General features: G+C 36.4%; 1 protein-coding gene across 2 annotated transcripts in view; it reads left to right on the top strand.

Annotated features, from left to right (window-relative positions):
• Nucleotides 1-17,183: 17,183 nt before the first annotated feature.
• MUC19 (mucin 19, oligomeric) overlaps nt 17,184-22,135 on the top strand; it is an 82,671-nt gene continuing 77,719 nt past the window's right edge. For both annotated transcript variants that reach the window (XM_056798999.1, XM_016426015.2), the window contains exon 1: nt 17,184-17,761. In XM_056798999.1, coding sequence (XP_056654977.1) covers nt 17,569-17,761 — 193 coding nt within the window. In that variant the 5' untranslated portion in view covers nt 17,184-17,568. The remainder of the gene's footprint in view (nt 17,762-22,135) is intronic.

The raw sequence follows: 22,135 nt of genomic DNA, 5'->3' as shown, positions 1-22,135 counted from the left end.
GAGAGGGAAGGAGAGGGGGGAGGGGAAGGGAACAAAAAGGGAGGGGCTAGAAAGGGAAACATATCAAGGGAGGGGACTAGGAGGACTGATTTAAAGTAAATCACTGACTTAAAAGGTTATAGTTAAAGAAGAAAGGTCAGAATTAGGGGAGGATATCAAAATGCTGAGGGAGTCCACAAGTGACAATCATAACTTTTAACGTAAATGGGATGAACTCACCCATAAAACGCAGACAAATAGCAGAATGGATTAGAATCCAAAACCCTACCATATGTTGTCTTCAAGAAACACACATGAGGTGGGTAGACACTCACAAGGTCAGAATTAAAGGATGGAGTAAGACCTTTTGGGCCTCAACTGATAGAAAGAAGGCAGGAGTTGCAATCATGGTATCTGACAAAGCCAAAGCAAAAATAGACCTGATTAAAAGGGATAGGGAAGTTAAATATATTTTGTTAAAAGAGTCTATATATATAATGAGGAAATATCACTAATCAACATGTATACACCAAAGACTATAGCACCCAAATTTCCAATGGAGAAACTAGGAGAATTAAAGGAGGAAATAGACAGTAAAACCATATTAGTGGGAGATTTGAACCAACCACTATCAAATTTAGATAAATCAAATCAAAAAATAAATAAGAAAGAGGTAAAAGAAGTGAATGAAATCTTAGAAAAATTAGAGTTAATAGACATGTGGAGAAAAATAAATAGGGACAAAAAGGAATACACCTTCTTCTCAGTACCACATGGCACATTCACAAAGATTGACCATACACTAGGTCACAGAAACATGGCATACAAATGCAGAAAAGCAGAAATAATAAATGCAGCCTTTTCAGATCACAAGGCAATAAAAATATTGATTGGTAAGGGTACATGGAGAGCCAAATCAAAAATTAATTGGAAATTAAATAATATGATACTCCAAAATCGGTTAGTTAGAGAAGAAATCATAGAAACTTTTGGCCTTGTAAGCAATACTTACTATTGATTCTAAGATAGACGATAGGGGTTGTTTTTAAACTTACTATTTGACAAAAATTACTTAAAACAGTATGGCAGAAATTTGGCATAGACCAACATCTCACACAGTATACTAAGATAGTCCCAAATAGGTACATAGTTTAGACATACTGTTTAGGCATGGGTTGTATATAAGGTTATACATAGAGATGTATAGAATAAATTACTTTTCAGATTTATTGATAGGGGAAGCATCTCAAACATATGAGAACTGAGCCAAATTTATAAAATAAAAAAAATAAAAAATAAAAATTTATAAAAATATGAGCCATTTCCCAATTGAAAAATGGCCAAAAGACATGAATAGGCAACTTTCAGGGCAAGAAACCAAAGTTATCAGTAGTCATCACAGAAAAAATGTTCTAAATCATTAATAATTAGAAAAATGCAAATAAAAACCACCTCAGAACCATCAGATTGACTAAGATGACACAAAAGGAAATGGCATGTGCTGTAGAGAGATATTGGAAAATAGATACAGAAATACATTTTTGGCAGAGCTGTAAACTAGTCTAACCATTCTGGAAAACAATTTGTAAGAATGTCAAAATGGGTATAAAACTCTCCATATCCTTTGATCCTGTAATATTGCTACTCAGTTTATACCCCAAAGAGATTAAGGAAAAATGAAAAGGACCCATATGTACAAAAATATTTATATCTATTCTTTTTGTGTTGGCAAAGAATTAGAAACTGATGTGATGCTTATCAACTGGAGAATGACTAAATAAATTATGGTATATGAATGTTTTAGAATACTATTGTGCTATTACTAATGATGAAGAGGATGGTTTCAGAAAAACCTGGGAAAACTTGTATGAACTTATGGAAAATTAAGTGAGTAGAACTGGTAGAACAATCTACAAAGTAACAGCAACATTAGAAAGATAATCAATTATTTAAACTCTAGTGACTGATTAATTACAGTGATCCACTACAACTTCATAGAGGATTTTTTCTTTATTTTTTTTCACAAAATGGCTAATGCAGAAATATATTTTGCATGGCTTCCTATGTATATTGGATATCACAGTTTTTCAATGAGTAATAGAGGAGTGGAAAGAAAAAAAAAGAATTTAAAACTGAAATTAAAAATAAAATTTGAGCAAAAACCATAAAAATGATTAATATAATTCCCTAGTTCCTCCTAAATCTACAGAGAGCAGAAGTTTCCATTTCCCAAAGTACAGTATAAAAGACATTCTCCTTTGCCCCCCCAAATGTATGTAATAAAAAGAAAAATGTGGTCCAAGGAGGTTGCTCTCTAAGTTTAATTTTTATTCTTGTTCAACTACATTTTCATGCAAACCATGTAGGTTCCTTGGAGAAAATAGGATTCTGTAGTCCCAGCCTCTATGTAGCTAGTTGGTGATTGGGGGGCAGAATTCTCATAATGAGTTCTGGTACCATAGGACCCACATCATGGATTAAATAGACATTAAAAGGAATTATCCAACCATGTCAAATAACTATTTAGAACTTCAGTTTAGTACCAATTAAATTGAAAAAACTTAATAAGTGAATTGAATTTAGCCTGGTAGAATACTCTAGTTAGTTTGAGTTAAGTGTCCATGGATAGGTGTGGTGATTCACAGTCATGGCTATGGATGAAATGCCAAAGTTGGCTACTTTTATCAGGAAGAGGTTTTCTAGTCACTACGCTCCGGCAGATGGGAGCTGAGAGCCAAGCAAATAACCCTAAACAACTGAAGTTAAGAAAATGGAAGCAAGAAAAATTTAGTAACCTTACACAAACAGATGTTGGATAAAATACTTTGCCCAAAGGAGAGCAGTCATGAAATGTAATGTAGAAAGAGGTTGATTAGAGGAGGCATGAATCCCAGCAAAGATAGTGTCTCCAATGGAGAGCAAATATAAAAAATGTAGCACAAAATAGGAGAAAGTTCTAATACCACCAGAGGTGATAAGACAGTAGAAGCATATAATCTTTGAAATAAAATAAATAAACTGGTTGGAAATTGTTTCTCTCATTGAAATAGTGAAGGGAAACTGAAGGGAAACTGTTACTGATTGAAATAGAGGAGTAAACTGGAGGAAAACTGTTTCTTCTTACAATGACTGCTGTTCTCTGGCTGGCTGTGACTAAAGAGATTTGCTACAGGAACCTGAACCTGTTTATTTGTAATGGAGATAGGAATGAGAAATGCTGAGGGATGCTGATATACACACGGATGCTGCCACACATGGATGCTGGTACACAGAGGACTGCTCTGGGGTTTACTCTGGGGTCTGCTTATAAGGGAATGCTTTAGGGTCTGCTCTGGGGTTTTGCCTATTGATCCCTACTGATGGCTGATGGATCAATCTATTTCCCAACCTCCTTCCTCCCTCCCTCACTCCCTCCCTTAACCAACCCTCTCCACCCAGTTCTTCTTGAAGCCTTTGGCTCCTTCCCTCCCCACTTGAGTAAACTATAAAGATATTCTTTTCCTTTCCTTTTTCAAGTCAAGGGGTTTATTGGGATAACAGGATGGGAAACTGAGGTAAGAGGGATGAGAATTTCCCTAAACTATGGGGATAATTTTAGGAAGGTTTGAGGAAGTATTCCAGTCACAAACTGTGACTCTAAGACAGTTAGGGAGATGGAGGACAACTGTTTGAATCTTCTTTCTTCTTCACCAAGAAAAATCTCTTCTTCAGCCTGGTTTGTCTCCTTTCTCAGCTTCAACCCCAGAGAAAAACAAAGTTCAAAGTCTCTAAGTTTCTCCTGGCCACCTCAACTCTCAAATAGACCACCAACTCAAAAGCCAAGTTTCTCCTTCTTGTCAACTTCAACTGCTCAGTCAGAGACACAGAGACCAAGTCCCAAAAGCCCAGTTTTTCTTCTCAGTGTGGTGAGCAAAACCCCAATTGCCACTCCTGGGAACATTCCATTGGAATCTTCTCTTGACTGACAGCTAGAGCTAGGTCTCTAGCCCTGCACCTTGCAAGTTCTGCAAAACCTCTCTCTCTTCATGTCTCTATCACATCTTGAAGTAGAAAGAGTTCAAATCTAACCTCAAAAATGTATTAGTTATATGACCCTGAGCAAGTCATTTAACCTCTGTTTGCCTCAGTTTCCTCTTAATAGAAGATAAATGATAAAAAATAAAATGAGGATAATAATAGCATCTCCCAGCATTATTGTAAAAATCAAGTGAGGTGATATTTGTTTAAAAACATTGTTTAGAACAATGCCTGACATCAAATAAAAGTTTATTTCCTTCCCTTATTCTTCCCTACTAGTTCTATATTATTTGAAGTATGAAGTATGTGTTCATTAGATCACAGAACCATAGTTTTTGAGTTGGAAGTTGCCCTAGGTGACCGACTAATTTAAACTCTTCATTCTCCAATTAAGAAACTAAGACCAAAAGAAATTAAGTGACTTGCCCAGAGTCACACAGCTAGTAAATGTATGGGGTGGGATTTGAATCTATATCTTCCTTAGTCCAAGATCAACCCTTTAACCTGGTCCTCTAAGTTCCCCGAGTATGTTCCTTTCCCTAATGGGTGTCATGGGTCATCTACTTTACCCACTGCATGAGAAAAAAATGTTTTTACTTTTATTTGCCGTGCTGTTAGATTAGATGTCTTTTACTGTATTCTTTGGTAAAATTAGAGGGTATGTGTGAACTGTGGTCTTGAAAGGCTGTCCCTTCACTAAGTATCTAGTGTAACTTTTCTCAGTGTCTATGTGTGGAAGGGATGTACAAACCATGCAAGAAATCCCACCTCAGGTCTTTATATTCTCATGCTGTTAGATACTAGAACAAGGACTAAAAATAATGGTAGAAATCTTCCAAGTCCAATCTTTCATTTTGCAAATTTGGCAAGTGGGGACCAGGGAGGCTAAACTATAGACGCAGGTGGAAAAAGGCAGAGTTTAACTTGAATACAATCCCTCCAACTGGAAATTCAATGCTCTTGTCAAGGCAACATGTTGCCTCATATTCAGATTTTCCTACAAAGACATTTTTTGGTATATTCAGCAACAAAATCAATGGGATTTCATAAACTTCGAACTTCCTTCATCTTCTAAAGAGATTTTTCTTCTTACAACAATAAAGTATAATTTAAATGAAATGTTTTCTGTTCTGTGTTTCTAATATGTAAGAAAAAACCAGAAGAAGTCCTGTATATTGTTTGAAGAAATATTAAAAAGTATTTAATTTCAGGATTCAACAATGACTTTTTGGATAGATATTCATTGTTAAAAACAAACACAAGTAGTGGCAATGTATAACAGTAGTTTAAGGGAACTATTAACTTAAACTATTAGGGGTACTAAAAACCCCTAAGGTGTTTTCATTCATTTTGTACACTTTGGCATGTTCCATTGAAAGTTAGCATGTGTCAATTACAAAGAAATGCCCAGTTACTCATCGGCTGACTGTTGACTTTATGCTTTATAACAGTTGCCCTTTAGGCTATTTGGCTTGACTTTATTTTAAACATGCTTTTTTTCAGGCACTGACCTTTTTTTTAATGTCAGGGTGTAAGATGATCTATAAATTATTTTAGTTGTTTTTCACAGTTCACCATAACACTTCCAGGTAGATAGTAAATAGGAAAAAATATAAGAAATTTCCTCGAACAATATTAGCACAGTTGGGTCTGGTGGAAAAATTAAAGAAATACTCAACCTGCTTCTTTAATTTACTTGTTGGACAAACTATTATTCCTATACATAAGTTTGCAGATTTGCCCTTTTCCCCCATATTAGAAACAATTTAAAAACGTTTACTCCACTTCATATAAAACCAGTGTGGGAACTGTAACAGCAAAGTCAGAAAAGAAGAATCCCAATACATAATCTAAAGTTTCATAATCTGCAGATAACTTCCTAAAAGTAAGTTGGTAATTTTAGAAGACGTATTAATTTTTAGGTTAATAGGAAAGGATCTATTAAATTATTATTTAGTGAGGTGATATAGCTAAGATTGATCTTCAAGTGACTCAAAGCAAACAGTCTAAAAGATCTGAAAGGATCTCCTAAAATATAGAAATATAGAAATAATCTCCTAAGATATTTCCATCCACAGAAATGTCAGGACTTTTATAATGATACTATCATAGGCTACTTTAATTTCATTCCATTTCTCTGAGTTTTCAGATAACTTTCTAAGCATGCATTAATTTCCATTCCTAAATCTTGGATTAAAGCACTTTGATATACCATGTTAAGTATAAATTTCTCAAGGTGCCATGGAATAATTGGCAGCAATCATAAACAGTATTTTATCAGGTCAGTCTTAGCTTTCTTCAATTTAGTTTATCCTCTTTCACCTTATACCCACTACTAAAATTAAAGGTAGATATCAGAGGACTTTTCTCTCTCAGAAAACTGATATTTTTGGAGTCCTCAAATGGATTTTCCATGTTATCATTTATTTTTTTAAAATAAGTTTTATTTATATCTTTATTATAGCATCATAGTTATTCCTACCATCTTTCCTGCTCCTATTCCCAGAGATCCATACCATATAACGAATAGCATTTTCAAAGAAAAAAAGATCAGCACAACTGATCAACAACATTGAAAAAGCCCCACTGCTATGAAGGAATGGGGTGGGGATGTCTTCTTACATCAATTCATTCAAGGCATGCATAAGTTTTATAATTTTGCTGCGTTCACTTGATTTTTTGGTATACAATGTTCTTTTGTCTTTTAATCATAGGAGAGTGTTCTTTGAATATTTGATTAAAAAGAATAATTAGTAAAGTATTGGCATTAATTTTTCTTTAAAAGTTTGATAGCAGTCTCTTCTAAATTCACAATCAGGTTCAAAAGTTTCTTTTGGTAGTTCTCTTACATCTAGTTCTTTTTCCTTTTCTCAGATTGGTTTATTTAAGATCTCTACCAGGCCTTCTGATAGTTTTGGTATTTTATATTTTTGAAAATAATCCTCTATTTCTTGTGTTGTAATTTCACCTTGTTCATTTGCTATTTTATTATTTTCATTTTCTGTCCTCTTCTTTTTTTTTAATATATTTTATTTGATCATTTCCAAGCATTATTCGTTAAAGACATAGATCATTTTCTTTTCTTCCCCTCCACCCCCCATAGCCGACGCGTAAGTCCACTGGGCATTAGATGTTTTCTTGATTTGAACCCATTGCTTTGTTGATAGTATTTGCATTAGAGTGTTCATTTAGAGTCTATCCTCTGTCATGTCCCCTCAACCTCTGTATTCAGGCAGTTGCTTTTTCTCAGTGTTTCCACTCCCATAGTTTATCCTTTGCTTATGAATGGTGTTTTTTTCTCCTGGATCCCTGCAAGTTGTTCAGGGACATTACACCACTACTAATGGAGAAGCCCATTACGTTCGATTATACCACAGTGTATTAGTCTCTGTGTACAATGTTCTCCTGGTTCTGCTCCTCTCGCTCTGCATCACTTCCTGGAGGTTGTTCCAGTCTCCATGGAACTTCTCCACTTTATTATTCCTCTTAGCACAATAGTACTCCATCACCAACATATACCACAGTTTGATCAACCATTCCCCAATTGATGGGCATCCCCTCGTTTTCCAGTTTTGGGCCACCACAAAGAGCGCAGCTATGAATATTTTTGTACAAGTCTTTGTGTCCATTATCTCTTTGGGGTACAGACCCAGCAGTGCTATGGCTGGGTCAAAGGGTAGATATTCTTTTGTCGCCCTTTGGGCATAGTTCCAAATTGCCCTCCAGAATGGTTGGATCAGTTCACAACTCCACCAGCAATGAATTAATGTCCCTGCTTTGCCACATCCCCTCCAGCATTCATTACTTTCCTTTGCTGTTATGTTAGCCAATCTGCTAGGTGTGAGGTGATACCTCAGAGTTGTTTTGATTTGCATCTCTCTGATTATAAGAGATGTAGAACACTTCTTCATGTGCTTGTTAATAGTTTTGATTTCTTTATCTGAGAACTGCCTATCCATTTCCCTTGCCCATTTATCAATTGGAGAATGACTTGATTTTTTGTACAATTGATTTAGCTCATTATAAATATGAGTAATTAAACCTTTGTCAGAGGTTTCTATGAAGATTTTTTCCCAATTTGTTGTTTCCCTTCTGATTTTAGTTATATTGGTTTTGTTTGTACAAAAGCTTTTTAGTTTGATTTAGTCAAAATTATTTATTTTACATTTTGTGATTCTTTCTATATCTTGCTTGGTTTTAAAGCCTTTCCCCTCCCAAAGGTCTGACATGTATACTATTCTGTGTTTACCCAATTTACTTATGGTTTCCTTCTTTATGTTTAAGTCACTCACCCATTTTGAATTTATCTTGGTGTAGGGTGTGAGGTGTTGATCTATTCCTAGTCTCTCCCACACTGTCTTCCAATTTTCCCAGCAGTTTTTATCGAATAGTGGATTTTTGTCCCAAAAGCTGGGATCTTTGGGTTTATCGTATACTGTCTTGCTGAGGTCGCTTTCCCCCAGTCTATTCCACTGATCTTCCTTTCTGTTTCTTAGCCAGTACCAAATTGTTTTGATGACTGCTGCTTTGTAATATAGTTTTAGGTCAGGGACTGCAAGGCCCCCATCATATGTGTTTTTTTTTTCATTATTTCCCTGGATATCCTTGATCTTTTGTTCTTCCAAATGAACTTTGTTATGGTTTTTTCTAAATCAGTGAAGAAGTATTTTGGTAGTTCAATGGGTATGGCACTAAATAGATAAATAAGTTTGGGTAGGATGGTCATTTTTATTATATTGGCTCGTCCTATCCATGAGCAGTTAATGTTTTTCCATTTGTTCAAGTCTAGTTTTAGTTGTGTGGCGAGTGTTTTGTAGTTGTGTTCATATAGTTCCTGTGTTTGTCTTGGGAGGTAGATTCCTAGGTATTTTATTTTGTCTAAGGTGATTTTGAATGGGATTTCTCTTTCTAGTTCTTGCTGCTGAGCTGTGTTGGAGATATATAGAAAAGCTGATGATTTATGTGGGTTTATTTTGTATCCTGCAACTTTGCTAAAGTTGTTGATTATTTCAATTAGCTTTTTGGTTGAATCTCTAGGATTCTTTAAGTAGACCATCATGTCATCCGCAAAGAGTGATAACTTGGTCTCCTCCTTGCCTATTTTGATGCCTTCAATTCCTTTATCTTCTCTGATTGCTACTGCTAGTGTTTCTAGTAGAGGTGATAATGGGCATCCTTGTTTCACTCCTGATCTTATTGGGAATGCATCTAGTTTATCCCCATTGCAGATGATATTAGCTGTTGGTTTTAGATATATACTGTTTATTATTTTTAGGAATGACCCTTCTATTCCTATGCTTTCTAGTGTTTTTAATAGGAATGGGTGTTGTATTTTATCAAAGGCTTTTTCTGCATCTATTGAGATAATCATGTGGTTCTTGCTAGTTTGCTTGTTGATGTGGTCAATTATGTGGATGGTTTTCCTAATGTTGAACCAGCCCTGCATCCCTGGTATGAATCCTACTTGATCATGGTGAATGATCCTTCTGATCACTTGCTGGAGTCCTTTTGCTAGTATCCTATTTAAGATTTTGCATCTATATTCATTAGGGAGATTGGCCTATAGTTTTCTTTCTCTGTTTTTGACCTGCCTGGTTTTGGAATCAGTACCATGTTTGTGTCGTAAAAGGAGTTTGGTAGAACTCCCTCTTTGCTTATTATGTCAAATAGTTTGTATAGTATTGGGATTAACTGTTCTCTGAATGTTTGATAGAATTCACAGGTGAATCCATCAGGCCCTGGGGATTTTTTCTTAGGAAGTTCTTTGATGGCTTGATGGATTTCAATTTCTGATATGGGATTATTTAAGAATTCTATTTCCTCTTCTGTTAGTCTAGGCAGTTTGTATTTTTGTATATATTCATCCATTTCTCCTAAATTGGTGTATTTATTGCCATATAATTGGGCAAAGTAATTTCTAATGATTGCCTTAATTTCCTCCTCATTGGAGGTGCTGTCCCCCTTTTCATCTTTAATGCTGTGAATTTGCTTTTCTTCCTTCCTTTTTTTAATTAGATTGACCAGTACTTTGTCTATTTTGTTTGTTTTTTCAAAGTACCAGCTTCTTGTCTTATTTATTAAATCAATAGTTCTATCACTTTCGATTTTATTAATTTCTCCCTTAATTTTTAGGATTTCTAATTTGGTTTTCTGCTGGGGGTTTTTAATTTGATCGCTTTCGAGTTTTTTCAATTGCATTTCCAATTGATTGATCTCTGCTCTCCCTTGTTTGTTAATATAAGCATTCAGGGATATGAATTTGCCTCTGATTACCGCTTTGGCTGCATCCCAAAAGGTTTGAAAGGATGTTTCGCCATTGTCATTTCCCTCGATGAAATTATTAATTGTTTCTATGATTTCTTCTTTAACTAAATGGTTTTGGAGTATCATATTGTTTAATTTCCAATTGGTTTTAGATTTGGTTTTCCATGTACCATTACTAATCATTATTTTTATTGCCTTGTGATCTGAGAAGGCTGCATTCATTATTTCTGCTTTTTTGTATTTCTGTGCTATGTTTCTGTGACCTAATGTATGGTCAATTTTTGTGAATGTGCCATTTGGTGCTGAGAAGAAGGTGTATTCCTTTTTATCCCTATTTATTTTTCTCCATATGTCTATTAATTCTAATTTTTCTAAGATTTCATTCACTTCTTTTACCTCTTTCTTATTTATTTTTTGATTTGATTTATCTAAATTTGATAATGGTTGGTTTAAGTCTCCCACTAGTATGGTTTTATTGTCTATTTCTTCCTTCAATTCTCCTAGTTTCTCCATTAGAAATTTGGGTGCTATATTATTTGGTGCATACATGTTGATTAATGATATTTCCTCGTTGTCTAGAGTCCCTTTTAACAAAATATAATTACCTTCCCTATCCCTTTTGATCAGGTCTATTTTTGCATTGGCTTTATCAGATATCATGATTACCACTCCTGCCTTCTTTCTATCAGTTGAGGCCCAGAAGGTCTTACTCCATCCTTTAATTCTGACCTTGTGGGTGTCAACCCGCCTCATGTGTGTTTCTTGAAGACAACATATGGTAGGGTTTTGGATTCTAATCCATTCTGCTATTCGTCTACATTTTATGGGTGAGTTCATCCCATTCACGTTCAAAGTTATGATTGTCATTTGTGGACTCCCTGGCATTTTGATAGCCTTCCCTAATTCTAACCTTTTCTTCTTCGGCTCTACCTTTTAGTCCAGTGATTTACTTTGAATCAGTCCCCCTTGTCCCCTCCCTTGATGTTTCCCTTTTTAGTCCCTCCCTTTTTATTCCCTCCCCCTCCCCCCTCTCTTTCCCTCCCTTTTTGTTCTCCCTCTCCCCCTCCCCCCCTTGGTTTTCCCTTCTCCTTACCCTTGTTGGGTAAGATAGAATTCAAGATCCCAATGGATCTGGATGTTTTTCCCTCTCAGAGTTGATTTCCCTGAGATTGAGGTTTAAGTAAACCCCCCCCCTCTTCCTCTCCTTCTTATAGGAGTTTTCTTCCCCTCCCCTTCCCATGTGAATCTTTGTGTGAGAACCATTATTCTATTTGGTCTTTCTTTACCCCCTATTTATACATTACATTTTCCCCACATGTTAGTATACATAGATTGATATAAATGTAGTCCTTATAGAAGAGAGTTTGAGTAAAAGAAGAAGATAACACTTTTCCCCTTTCCTTAATATTTACCTTTTCAGGTATTCCTTGCTCTTTGATTTTCGGTATCAAACTTTCCACAGAGCTCTGGTCTTTTCTTTGCAAAAAGTTGGAAGTCTTCTATTTTGTTGAATGCCCATACTTTCCCTTGGAAGTATATAGTCAGTTTTGCTGGGTAGCTGATTCTTGGTTGGAGACCCAGCTCTCTTGCCTTTCTGAAGATCATGTTCCATGCCTTACGATCATTCAGAGTAGAACTTGCAAGGTCTTGTGTGACCCTGATTGGCATTCCTTTATATCTAAATTGTCTTTTTCTGGCTTCCTGTAGGATTTTTTCTTTTGTTTGATAGCTTTGGAATTTGGCAATTACATTCCTGGGAGTTGTCTTTTGGGGGTTTAGTGTAGAAGGTGTTCTGTGAGCTCTGTCAGTGGCTGTATTGCCCCCTTGTTCTAGAATCTCTGGGCAATTTTCTTTGATTATATCTTGTATCACCATGTCCAGTTTGGTGTTTATTTCTGGCTTTTCTGGGAGTCCAATTATTCTTAAATTCTCTCTTCTCCCTCTATTTTCCAGATCTATCACCTTGTCGGTGAGATATTTTATGTTCTCTTCTAATTTCTTGGTATTTTGGCTTTGCTTTATTAGTTCTTGCTTTAAAGCCTGGTTTTCTTTTACAGTTTGGTCAAACTGGTTTTGTAGATGCGTGAATTTCTTTTGCATTATTTCCCACTTTTCCTCCCAGAGGGCTTCCATCTTTTTGGTCATTTCTGATTCAAATTCTTCATGGGTTTGTGGAGATTTTCTATTTCCTTTGGAATATTTTGGAGCATTTTCTTGTATATCTTCTTCTATCTGCTCTGTATTTTGTATTTTGGCTCCATAGAATGTGTCCAAAGTCGCCCCTTTCTTCTTATTTTTCTTGGTATTTTGGGGCTTCTGTGCTTCTGTGGAGTTTGCCATCTCTGAATGTGGAGGATTAGCTTTTCTTATCTCTGTCTGGTGTTCAGAGGCTTTAGTCCTGGGCAGATGTTGGTTCTATGAGCTTTCCCTGGGTTAAACTGAATATGCCTCACTGGAACTGGAATGGAAGGGTCGGACCACGAGGCCACACTCTCCCCCTGGCTCACTTTCAGGAAGTTGCCTTCAGAATCGCTGGCCGTGAGGCTGTTTCGTTGGCCTGCGGGGGGGATGGGCTGCAGGTTCCCCAAGCTCCGAGGGCATGGACTTTCACTGAGACTTGGATAGCAGGATCCAGCCTGTGAGGCTGTCTTGCCCGCCCTGAGGGTTGCTGTTGTTTGGACCAGCTCTCTGCAGCGGGAGCCCCAGGCAGTAACTTTCACTGGGACTCGGGTAGAAGGCCCTGAGGGTTGTTGTTCCGAGGACCCTGCTCTCTGAGCCCGGCTGGGCTGCGGCTTCCAGGAGCCTTGGACTCTGCGCTCCTACCCCTTAGGTCCGAGTGATCTCGGGTTCTGGCTTTTGAGGGGAGCTGTACCTTTTGAACCGGGTCCAGGTCCAGGAGGAGGGTTCCCAGGGTCTGTGCTGTTGATCGTTTTGAATTTCGGCGCCTTAGGAGCTTATAGTTTGAGATCGGTTGGGAAGGGTTTTCCGGAGATCTGAACTTTAGCTTTCTCTAAGCCACCATCTTAACCGGAAGTCCTCCTGTCCTCTTCTTTTTAATCAGATTAGGTTATGGTGTATCAAAATTGAAAAAATATTGTACTACTAAAATTAGTAACTTTGTCAAAGAACTGACTTTTAGTTTTCATTATCATTTTGATAGGGATGGGGGTGTATTCTATTTATCTATTGCTTCTTTAATTTTTAACATGTATTTAATGCTAACTTTAAGCTTGTTTTTTGTTGGATTTCTAATTTTTATACATATATATTCAGTTAATCTTCTTTTTAAATTTTTGTTAGTATATCTTTGTAGAGCTATGATTTTTCCCTTGATAACTGCATTAGCTACTTTCCAGAAATCTTGATATGTTGTTTCATTATTATCATTTTCTTTTACATAATAATTGCTTCTATGATTTATTTTTTACTCACTCATTGTTTAGGTTTTATTTTAAAATTTAGTTTGGATCTGTAGTTTTTATTTGTGTTAATGAACTAATGGCAATTTTTATTGCATTATAGTATGTAAATAATATATTAACTATTTCTTCCTTTTATATTTGTTTGCAGTGTCTTGGTGCCCTGATTTATGATGAGTTTTTGTAAAATTTTAATGTAGTGCTATACATTGTTTCGACATTCCACCTAGAAGATGCTTAGTCTTTTACTCTTGTTTTTCCAGTAATTTTGTTAAGGTCCATATTTCTCTTTTTTTAGTCATTCTTTTAGATTTCTCCAAAATTGATAGAGGGATATTGGATTTTCCTGTCACTACTATTTTATTTATTCCTACTCTATGTATCTTCTTGTAATTCAATTTATGTTTCCTTTATGAATTTGGATGCTAAGGCATTTGGAGTGGGCAAGTTTATTACTGATATTGCTGTTTTATTGCCTATAATTCCTCTCACTTTTCATCTTTTAATTCATTTTTATTTTTGGATTTTTATTTTTATTTTATCATATAGTGCAATCTTACTTCCTGCTCCTCTTAAAAACTCATTTAATGGATAGTAAAAAATTTCCCATCTTCTCTGTTTTATTATGTGTAGGTCTTTGTTTTTAAATGTGTTTCTTGGAAGCAGATGATTGTAGGATTTTTCTTTCTTATCCAATCTATCACACTTTTGATTCATTAATTAATTTTAATCATTCATATTTAAGATATTAGATTTTTCTTCATTTTCCCTAATATTGCTTTTTTCAAGTTATAATTTATTCCCATTTTTCTGTAAATGTTCTATTATGTTTCTTCAGTTCCTTTAGTTTATTATTAAAAAATGTACCTTCTATCTTAGAATTGATACTAAGTATTGGTTCCAATGCAGAAGAGTGGTAAGGACTGTGCAATTGGGGTTGTTACTTGCCCAGGATCACACAACTAGGATGTGTCTGAGTTCAGATTTGAACCCAGGACCTCCAATCTCTAGGCCTGACTCTCTATATAATGAACCTCTTAGCTATCCTTGCTTTAGCTTATTCTTTTTTTAAAGTGTCTCTATTCTCAGTGGTTCTTTTCTTCACCCCTGCCCTCCTCCTTCCATTCATCAATCTTTTCTCTTTGGAATTTTGCTTAATAGTTCCTTTGCCTCTCCCTTGCTTTTATAAGTTATTAAATTATCCCTTCTTTTTCTCCACTTAATCAAATTCCCTCCTTTTCTCTTCCCCTTCCTGTTAATTCATTTTTAATTTCATTTTTTAAATCCCTTTCCTGAGATGGTTTCTTTTACTCCCATTATCTGTCTTCTCTTTCTGTTCTCTCTAGATCTTAATTCTATTGTTCCTGGTCCCTATAATTGTCTGGTCTCTCTCTTCTCTATATTTCTCATGGAATTATACATTCCAAGATATCCATTCTGGGCTCTGCCTTCTTCAGAGTTTCTTCCACTGCCTTTTCTCACTCCAGAACAAAACCAAGTGCCTCCCTCTAGAACTAAGTCAATACTTGCAAGTGATAGAGAAGATGCTGTCCTGTGGGAGAAACCTCTGCACCCCAACAATATCTCTGAAGATGCAGCCTACCACTAATCTTTAATCTCCTTTTGGTTATCTTCTTTTCTCCCTTTTCTTTGAAATCTACTCTATGGGTTTATGCCCTCCTACTCTTCTAGGGTCCAGTTGCCTTTAATATATCCAATTCCTTCCCTGTTGAAATAAAGTTAGCTATTAACTTGTGTGTGATCTTTACTGCGACTCCTCAGATCTTGAAACAGCTTTCTATCTATTTGCAATTTTTCTCTTTGATCTAGAAGCTCTGAATTTGACAAAAATGTTTCTGAAAGTCTTCACTTTTAGAAAGCCTCAAATGGTTTTTCCTATTTCTATTTTCCCTTCTGGCTTCAAGAGCTAAGGGCAGTTTCCTTGTAAGATTTCTTCAAAAATGATGTCTAGGCTTCTATTTTGATTATGATATTCAGTTATTCTGATAATGCTAACTTTAAAATGTTTTCTCCTTGTTAGTTTTCCAGGTTTTGAGATCCTTTATATTTTCTTCTATTTTTTGTCTTTTTGTTTTAATATTTCTTGTTATCTCATGGAGTTACTGGATATTATTTGTTCCATTTTTATTTTCAAGGAGTACGTTGCTTGTGCAAAGAGCTAATGCCACATTGTAAATTCCCTTTCCAATTCTCAAATGACTAATTTAGCTTCCAAAATTTCCTTTAGTGTTTTCATTTCATTGACAAAAAACCCTCCTTTTAAAATCCTTAAAGGCGTAGTCAAGATGGTAGCCTAGAAGGAGCAGAAATTCAGACCTCTGAATACCCTTCCTAATGGATCACAAACTGAATGCTCTCAGGGGACTTAAAATGAAACTTAACAACAAGACAGAGCCAAGGAACCCTCCTGCTGGACTTAATTCAAAAGGTACGCCCCCCCAAAAAGCCAGAATCCTAGTAGGGAAAGACAGAAGGAAGGTCCCAGGACCCATTCCCCCTCTCCCACCCAGAGGTCTGAGATTCCAGAGGCTGTGGGAACTTCTGGGTGGGCAAAGGTGCTGGTCTGAAGCCTTGCAAGCAGGGCTGGCCAAGTTCAGAGCATCCAACACAGATGGCGGGGAAGGAGCTAGAGAGGGAGCATAGACCTGGCAGCTTGGCCAGAGCTGTGGAGATCCTCCATATTTGCTCCAGCCTTCCAGGAAGTTTGGACTCAGAGCACACCCAGCCCAACTAAGCTAAACTTAATCCCATCAAAAGTCTCCAGAACACAGGGAAGCCCAAGATCCACACCCATCCTCAATGACTGCTGGACTTTAATCCAATTAAAAGCCTCCAGAGGACAGGGAAGCTCAACACCCAAAAAACCCCCACCAGAGACTACACCAAGAGATCTCCTGTTAAAGCTCCAAGAGAGGAGACTGACAGAAGCCCCCCAAACAAAAAAATGAGAGGAGCAAGAGCACAGACAAATATGGGGAGTAAAGAAGGGGTGAATTTGAGCAAATAACAGAAAAAGAAGAAAGAAACTACAATAGACAGCTTCTACTCAGCAAACGGAACAGAGGGGGAGAGATCAGCAAACAATAAATCAGAAATCCCAGTGAATTGGATACAGGCTGTGGAAGAACTCAAAACACAATTGAGAGAGGCTGAAGACAATTGGGAAAAGAACTTAAAAACTAAGATAAGTCATCTAGAAACAGAGGCACTTGAACTAAAACGAGAAAATAGTGTCTTGAAAGCCAAAATCAACCAGCTGGAAAATGAGGCAAAGGAGATGAAAGATGAGGCAAAGGAGATGAAAGATGAGGTAAAGAGGAGGAAAGACGACCTTCAAAGAAAATCAGACCAGAAGGAAAAGGATGACCAAAAAGCCAGGGATGAAATCCAGTCTTTAAGAACCAGAGTACAAGAATTGGAATTAAGTGACCTCATAAAGCAGCAGGACATTATAAAACAAAACAAAAAGAATGAAAAAATTGAGGAAAATATGAAGCATCTCATTCACAAAACAGATGATTTAGAAAATTGTGCGAGAAGAGACAATTTAGGAATCGTTGGTCTACCAGAAGACCATGACAAAAGAAAAAGCCTGGACATAATACCACAGGAAGTTATTCAGGACTACTATCCTGATATCCTAGAACAAGAGGGGAAAGTGGAGATTGAAAGAATCCACAGATCACCTCCTGTATTTAATCCCCAACTGACAACACCCAGGAATGTTATAGCCAAATTCAAAAACTATCAGAACAAAGAAAAAATATTACAAGCTGCCAAGAAGAAGCCATTCAAATACCATGGAAACACAGTGAGGATAATGCAGGATCTGGCTGCATCCACACTGAAGGACTGAAAGGCATGGAATATGATATTCTGGAAAGCAAGGGAACTAGGTCTACAACCAAGAATCAAATACCCATCAAAAATGACTATATTCTTACAGGGGAAAGTATGGTCATTCAACACAATAGACGAATTCCAAGCATTCATAAAGAAAAGACCAGACCTGAACAGAAAATTTGATATCCAAGCACAGAACTCAAGAGAATCATCAAAAGGTAATTAAAATGAGGGGGGGAGAAAAACAAAACAAAACAAAACAACAACAACAACAAAAATTTAAGGGACTCAATAAGTTAAAATGATATGTATCCCTATAAGAAAAGAGGTCATTGGTAACTCTTTAAAACTGTTGCTATCACCTAGGCAGCTAGAAGAATTACACTTAGAGGGAACAGTGACAAACTGTATAAGATGAAAGTACAAGACATAAATAGGTATATAGATATATGCATGCATAAATATATATACATGTGTGTGTGTGTACACAACCAGAGCTAAAAAAAGAGGTTAATACTAAAATAAATGAGAAAAGAAACAAATGGGGGAAAATTTATATGTCACAAAGAAGCTCATGGTGGGAGGGGGGAGAACATCACTACACTGGAAGGGTAAAAAGGTTAGAGAAAGGAAATATTCAACTCTTATGTGCTTTGAAACTGACCCAAAGAGGAAAGAACAATCCAATCCATTGGAGCAGAGAAAAGATTTACGCCCTATAGTGGAGTAGAAGGATAAAAAACAGACTGGTGGGGAGGGAAGCAGTACAAGGGAGGGATAGGGTGGGGGGATTTTAAAAAGACTACAGGAGAAAATAAGGGGGGAATAAGAAGGGAGGGGGTAGAAAGGGAAGTAAAATAAGGGTGGGAACTAGACAAACATAGATAAACAAGCATTGGTGTAGAAGGAAATAGTGAAAGAAGAAAAGGCAGGACCAGGAGTAGAAATCAAAATTCTGGGTAATACACAGGTAATAATCATAACTCTGAATGTGAATGGAATGACCTCACACATAAAATGCAAGCAAATAGCAGAGTGGATTAGAATCCAAAAACCCTACCATATGCTGTCTGCAAGAAACACACATGAGGAAGGTAGATACGCATACGGTGAAAGTAAGAGGATGGAGCCAAATCTATTGGGCATCCTACCATTTGGTATCTACAAGAAACACACCTGAGGCGGGTAGGCACTCACAAGGTTAGAATGAAAGGTTGCAACAAAACCTATTGGGCCTCAATTGATAGAAAGAAGGCAAGAGTTGCAGTCATGATATCTGACAAAGCCAAAGTAAAAATAAATCTAGTTAAAAGAGATAGGGAAGGTAATTACATCCTGATAAAAGGCAGTATAGACAATGAGGAAATATCTGTACTCAATATGTATGCACCAAATGGCATAGCATCCAAATTTCTAAAGGAGAAACTAGAGGATCTCAAGGATAAAATAGATAGAAAAACTATACTAGTGGGAGATCTGAACCTTCCTCTATCCGAACTACATAAATCAAACAAAAAAAAATAAGAAAGAGGTGAGAGAAGCGAATGAAATCTTAGAAAAATTAGATTTAGTAGACATGTGGAGAAAAATAAATAGGGACAAAAAGGAATACACCTTCTTTTCAGCAGCACATGGTACATTAAAAAAAATTGACCAGGTATTAGGGAACAAAAACATTGCAAACAAGTGCAAAAGGGCAGAAATAATAAATGCAACCTTCTCAGACCACAATGCAATGAAAATAATAATTAGTAAGGGTACATGGAGAAATAAATCAAAAATTAATTGGAAATTAAACAATATAATTCTCCAAAACTGGCTAAAGAACAAATCATAGAAACAATTAATAACTTCATTGAAGGAAATGACAATGGTGAGACATCCTTTCAAAACCTATGGAATGCAGCCAAAGGAGTACTCAGGGGGAAATTCATATCCTTGAGTTCATATATTAATAAATTAAGAAGGGCAGAGTCAATGAATTGGGCATGCAAATTAAAAAACTAGAAAGTGAACAAATTAAAAATCCTCAGATAAAGACTAAATTAGAGATCCAAAAAATCAAAGGAGAAATCAATAAAACTGTAAGTCAAAGAACTATTTTAATAAATAAGACTAAAAGCTGGTACTTTGAAAAAACAAATAGACAAAGTACTAGTCAGTCTAATTTTAAAAAGGAAAGAAAAAAAATCAAATTGACAGTATCCAAGATGAAAAGGGAGACCTCACCTCTAATGAAAAGAAATTAAGGCATTCATCAAAAACTACTATGCCCAATTATATGGCAACAAATATGGCAATCTAGGTGATATGGATGAATACTTACAAAAATATAAACTGCCTAGACTAACAGAAGAAGAAATAGAATTCTTAAATTATCCCATATCAGAAAATGAAATCCAACAGGCCATCAAAGAACTCCGTTAGAAAAAATCCCCAGATCTTGAGGGATTCACAAGTGAATTCTATCAAACATTCAAAGAACAGCTAATCCCAATATTATACAAACTATTTGACATAATAAGCAAAGAGGGAGTTCTACCAAATTCCTTTTATGACACAAATATAGTACTGATTCCAAAGTCAGGAAGGTCAAAAACAGAGAAAGAAAATTATAGATCAATCTCCCTAATGAATATAGATGCAAAAATCTTAAATAGGATACTAGCAAAAAGACTCCAGCAAGTGTTCACAAGGGTCATCCACCATGATCAAGTAGGATTTATACCAGGGATGCAGGGATGGTTCAATATTAGGAAAACCGTCCACATAACTGACCATATCAACAAGCAAACCAACAAAAACCACATGATTATTCCAATAGACACAGAAAAAGCCTTTGATAAAATACAACACCCATTCCTATTAAAAACATTAGAAAACATAGGAATAGAAGGGCCTTTCCTAAAAATAATAAACAGTATCTATCTAAAACCATCAGCCAACATCATCTGCAATGGGGATAAACTAGATGCATTCCCAACAAGATCAGGAGTAAAACAAGGATGCCCATTATCGCCTCTATTATTGGACATTGTACTAGAAACACTAGCAGTAGAAATTAGAGAAGAAAAAGAAATTGAAGGCATTAAAATTGGCAATGAGGAGACCAAGTTATCGCTCTTTGAGGATGACATGATAGCCTACTTAAAGAATCCTAGAGATTCAACCAAAAAGCTAATCGAAATAATCAACAACTTTAGCAAAGTTGCAGGATACAAAATAAACCCTCATAAGTCATCAGCATTTCTATATATCTCCAACCCAGTTCAGCAGCAAGAATTAGAAAGAAAAATTCCATTTAAAGTCACCCAAGACAATATAAAATACTTAAGAAGCTATCTCCCGAGACAAACACAGGAACTATATGAACAGAACTACAAAACACTCTCCACACAATTAAAACTAGATCTAAACAATTGGATAAGCATTGATTGCTCATGGGTGTGACGAGCTAACATAATAAAAATGACCATCCTACCCAAACTTCATAACAAAAACCTCTGACAAAGGTCTAATTACTCAAATTTATAAAGAGCTAAATCAATTGTGCAAAAATCAAGCCATTCTCCAATTGATAAATGGGCAAGGGACATGAATAGGCAGTTTTCAGCCAAAGAAATCAAAACTATGAATAAGCACATGAAAAAGTGTTCTAAATCTCTTATAATCAGAGAGATGCATATCAAAACAACTCTGAGGTATCATCTCACACCTAGCAGATTGGCCAACATGACAGCTATGGAAAGTAATGAATGCTGGACGGAATGTGGCAAAGTAGGGACATTAATTCATTGCTGGTGGAGCTGTGAATTGATCCAAACATTCTGGAGGGCATTTTGGAACTATGCCCAAAGGGCGATAAAAGACTGTCTGTCCTTTGATCCAGCCATAGCACTGCAGGGTCTGTACCCCAACGAGATAATAAGGAAAAAGACTTGTACAAGAATATTCATAGCTGCGCTCTTTGTGGTGGCCAAAAATTGGAAAATGAGGGGATGCCCTTCAATTGGGGAATGGTTAAACAAATTGTGGTATATGTTGGTGATGGAATACTATTGTGCTCAAAGGAATAATAAAGTGGAGTAATTCCATGGGGACTGGAACAACCTCCAGGAACTGATGCAGAGTGAGAGGAGAAGAATCAAGCAAACATTGTACACAGAGACTGATACCCTGTGGTACAATCGAACGTAATGGACTTCTCCATTAGTGGCAATGCAATGTCCCTGAATAATCTGCAGGGATCTAGGAGAAAAAACACTATCCTTAAGCAGAGGACAAACTGTGGGAGTAAAAACATGGAGGAAAGGCAACTGCTTGACTACAGGGGTGGAGGGGATATGTTTGAGGAGAGACGCTAAATGAGCACCCTAATGCAAATACCAACAACAAGGAAATGGGTTCGGAACAAGGACACATGTGATACCCAGTGGAATTGTGTGTCAGCTAGGGGATGGGTCCCAGGAGGGGGTGGGGGGAGAAAAGAAAATGATCTCTGTTTCCAATGAATAATGTATGAAAATGACCAAATAAAATAATGTTTAAAAACTAAAAAAAAAAAAACCTTAAAAATATTCTTCCAGGAACAG

This window comes from Monodelphis domestica, chromosome 5, assembly GCF_027887165.1.
Source record: "Monodelphis domestica isolate mMonDom1 chromosome 5, mMonDom1.pri, whole genome shotgun sequence".
Lineage (NCBI taxonomy): Eukaryota > Metazoa > Chordata > Mammalia > Didelphimorphia > Didelphidae > Monodelphis > Monodelphis domestica.
This window is presented reverse-complemented; position numbering and strand designations above follow the sequence as displayed.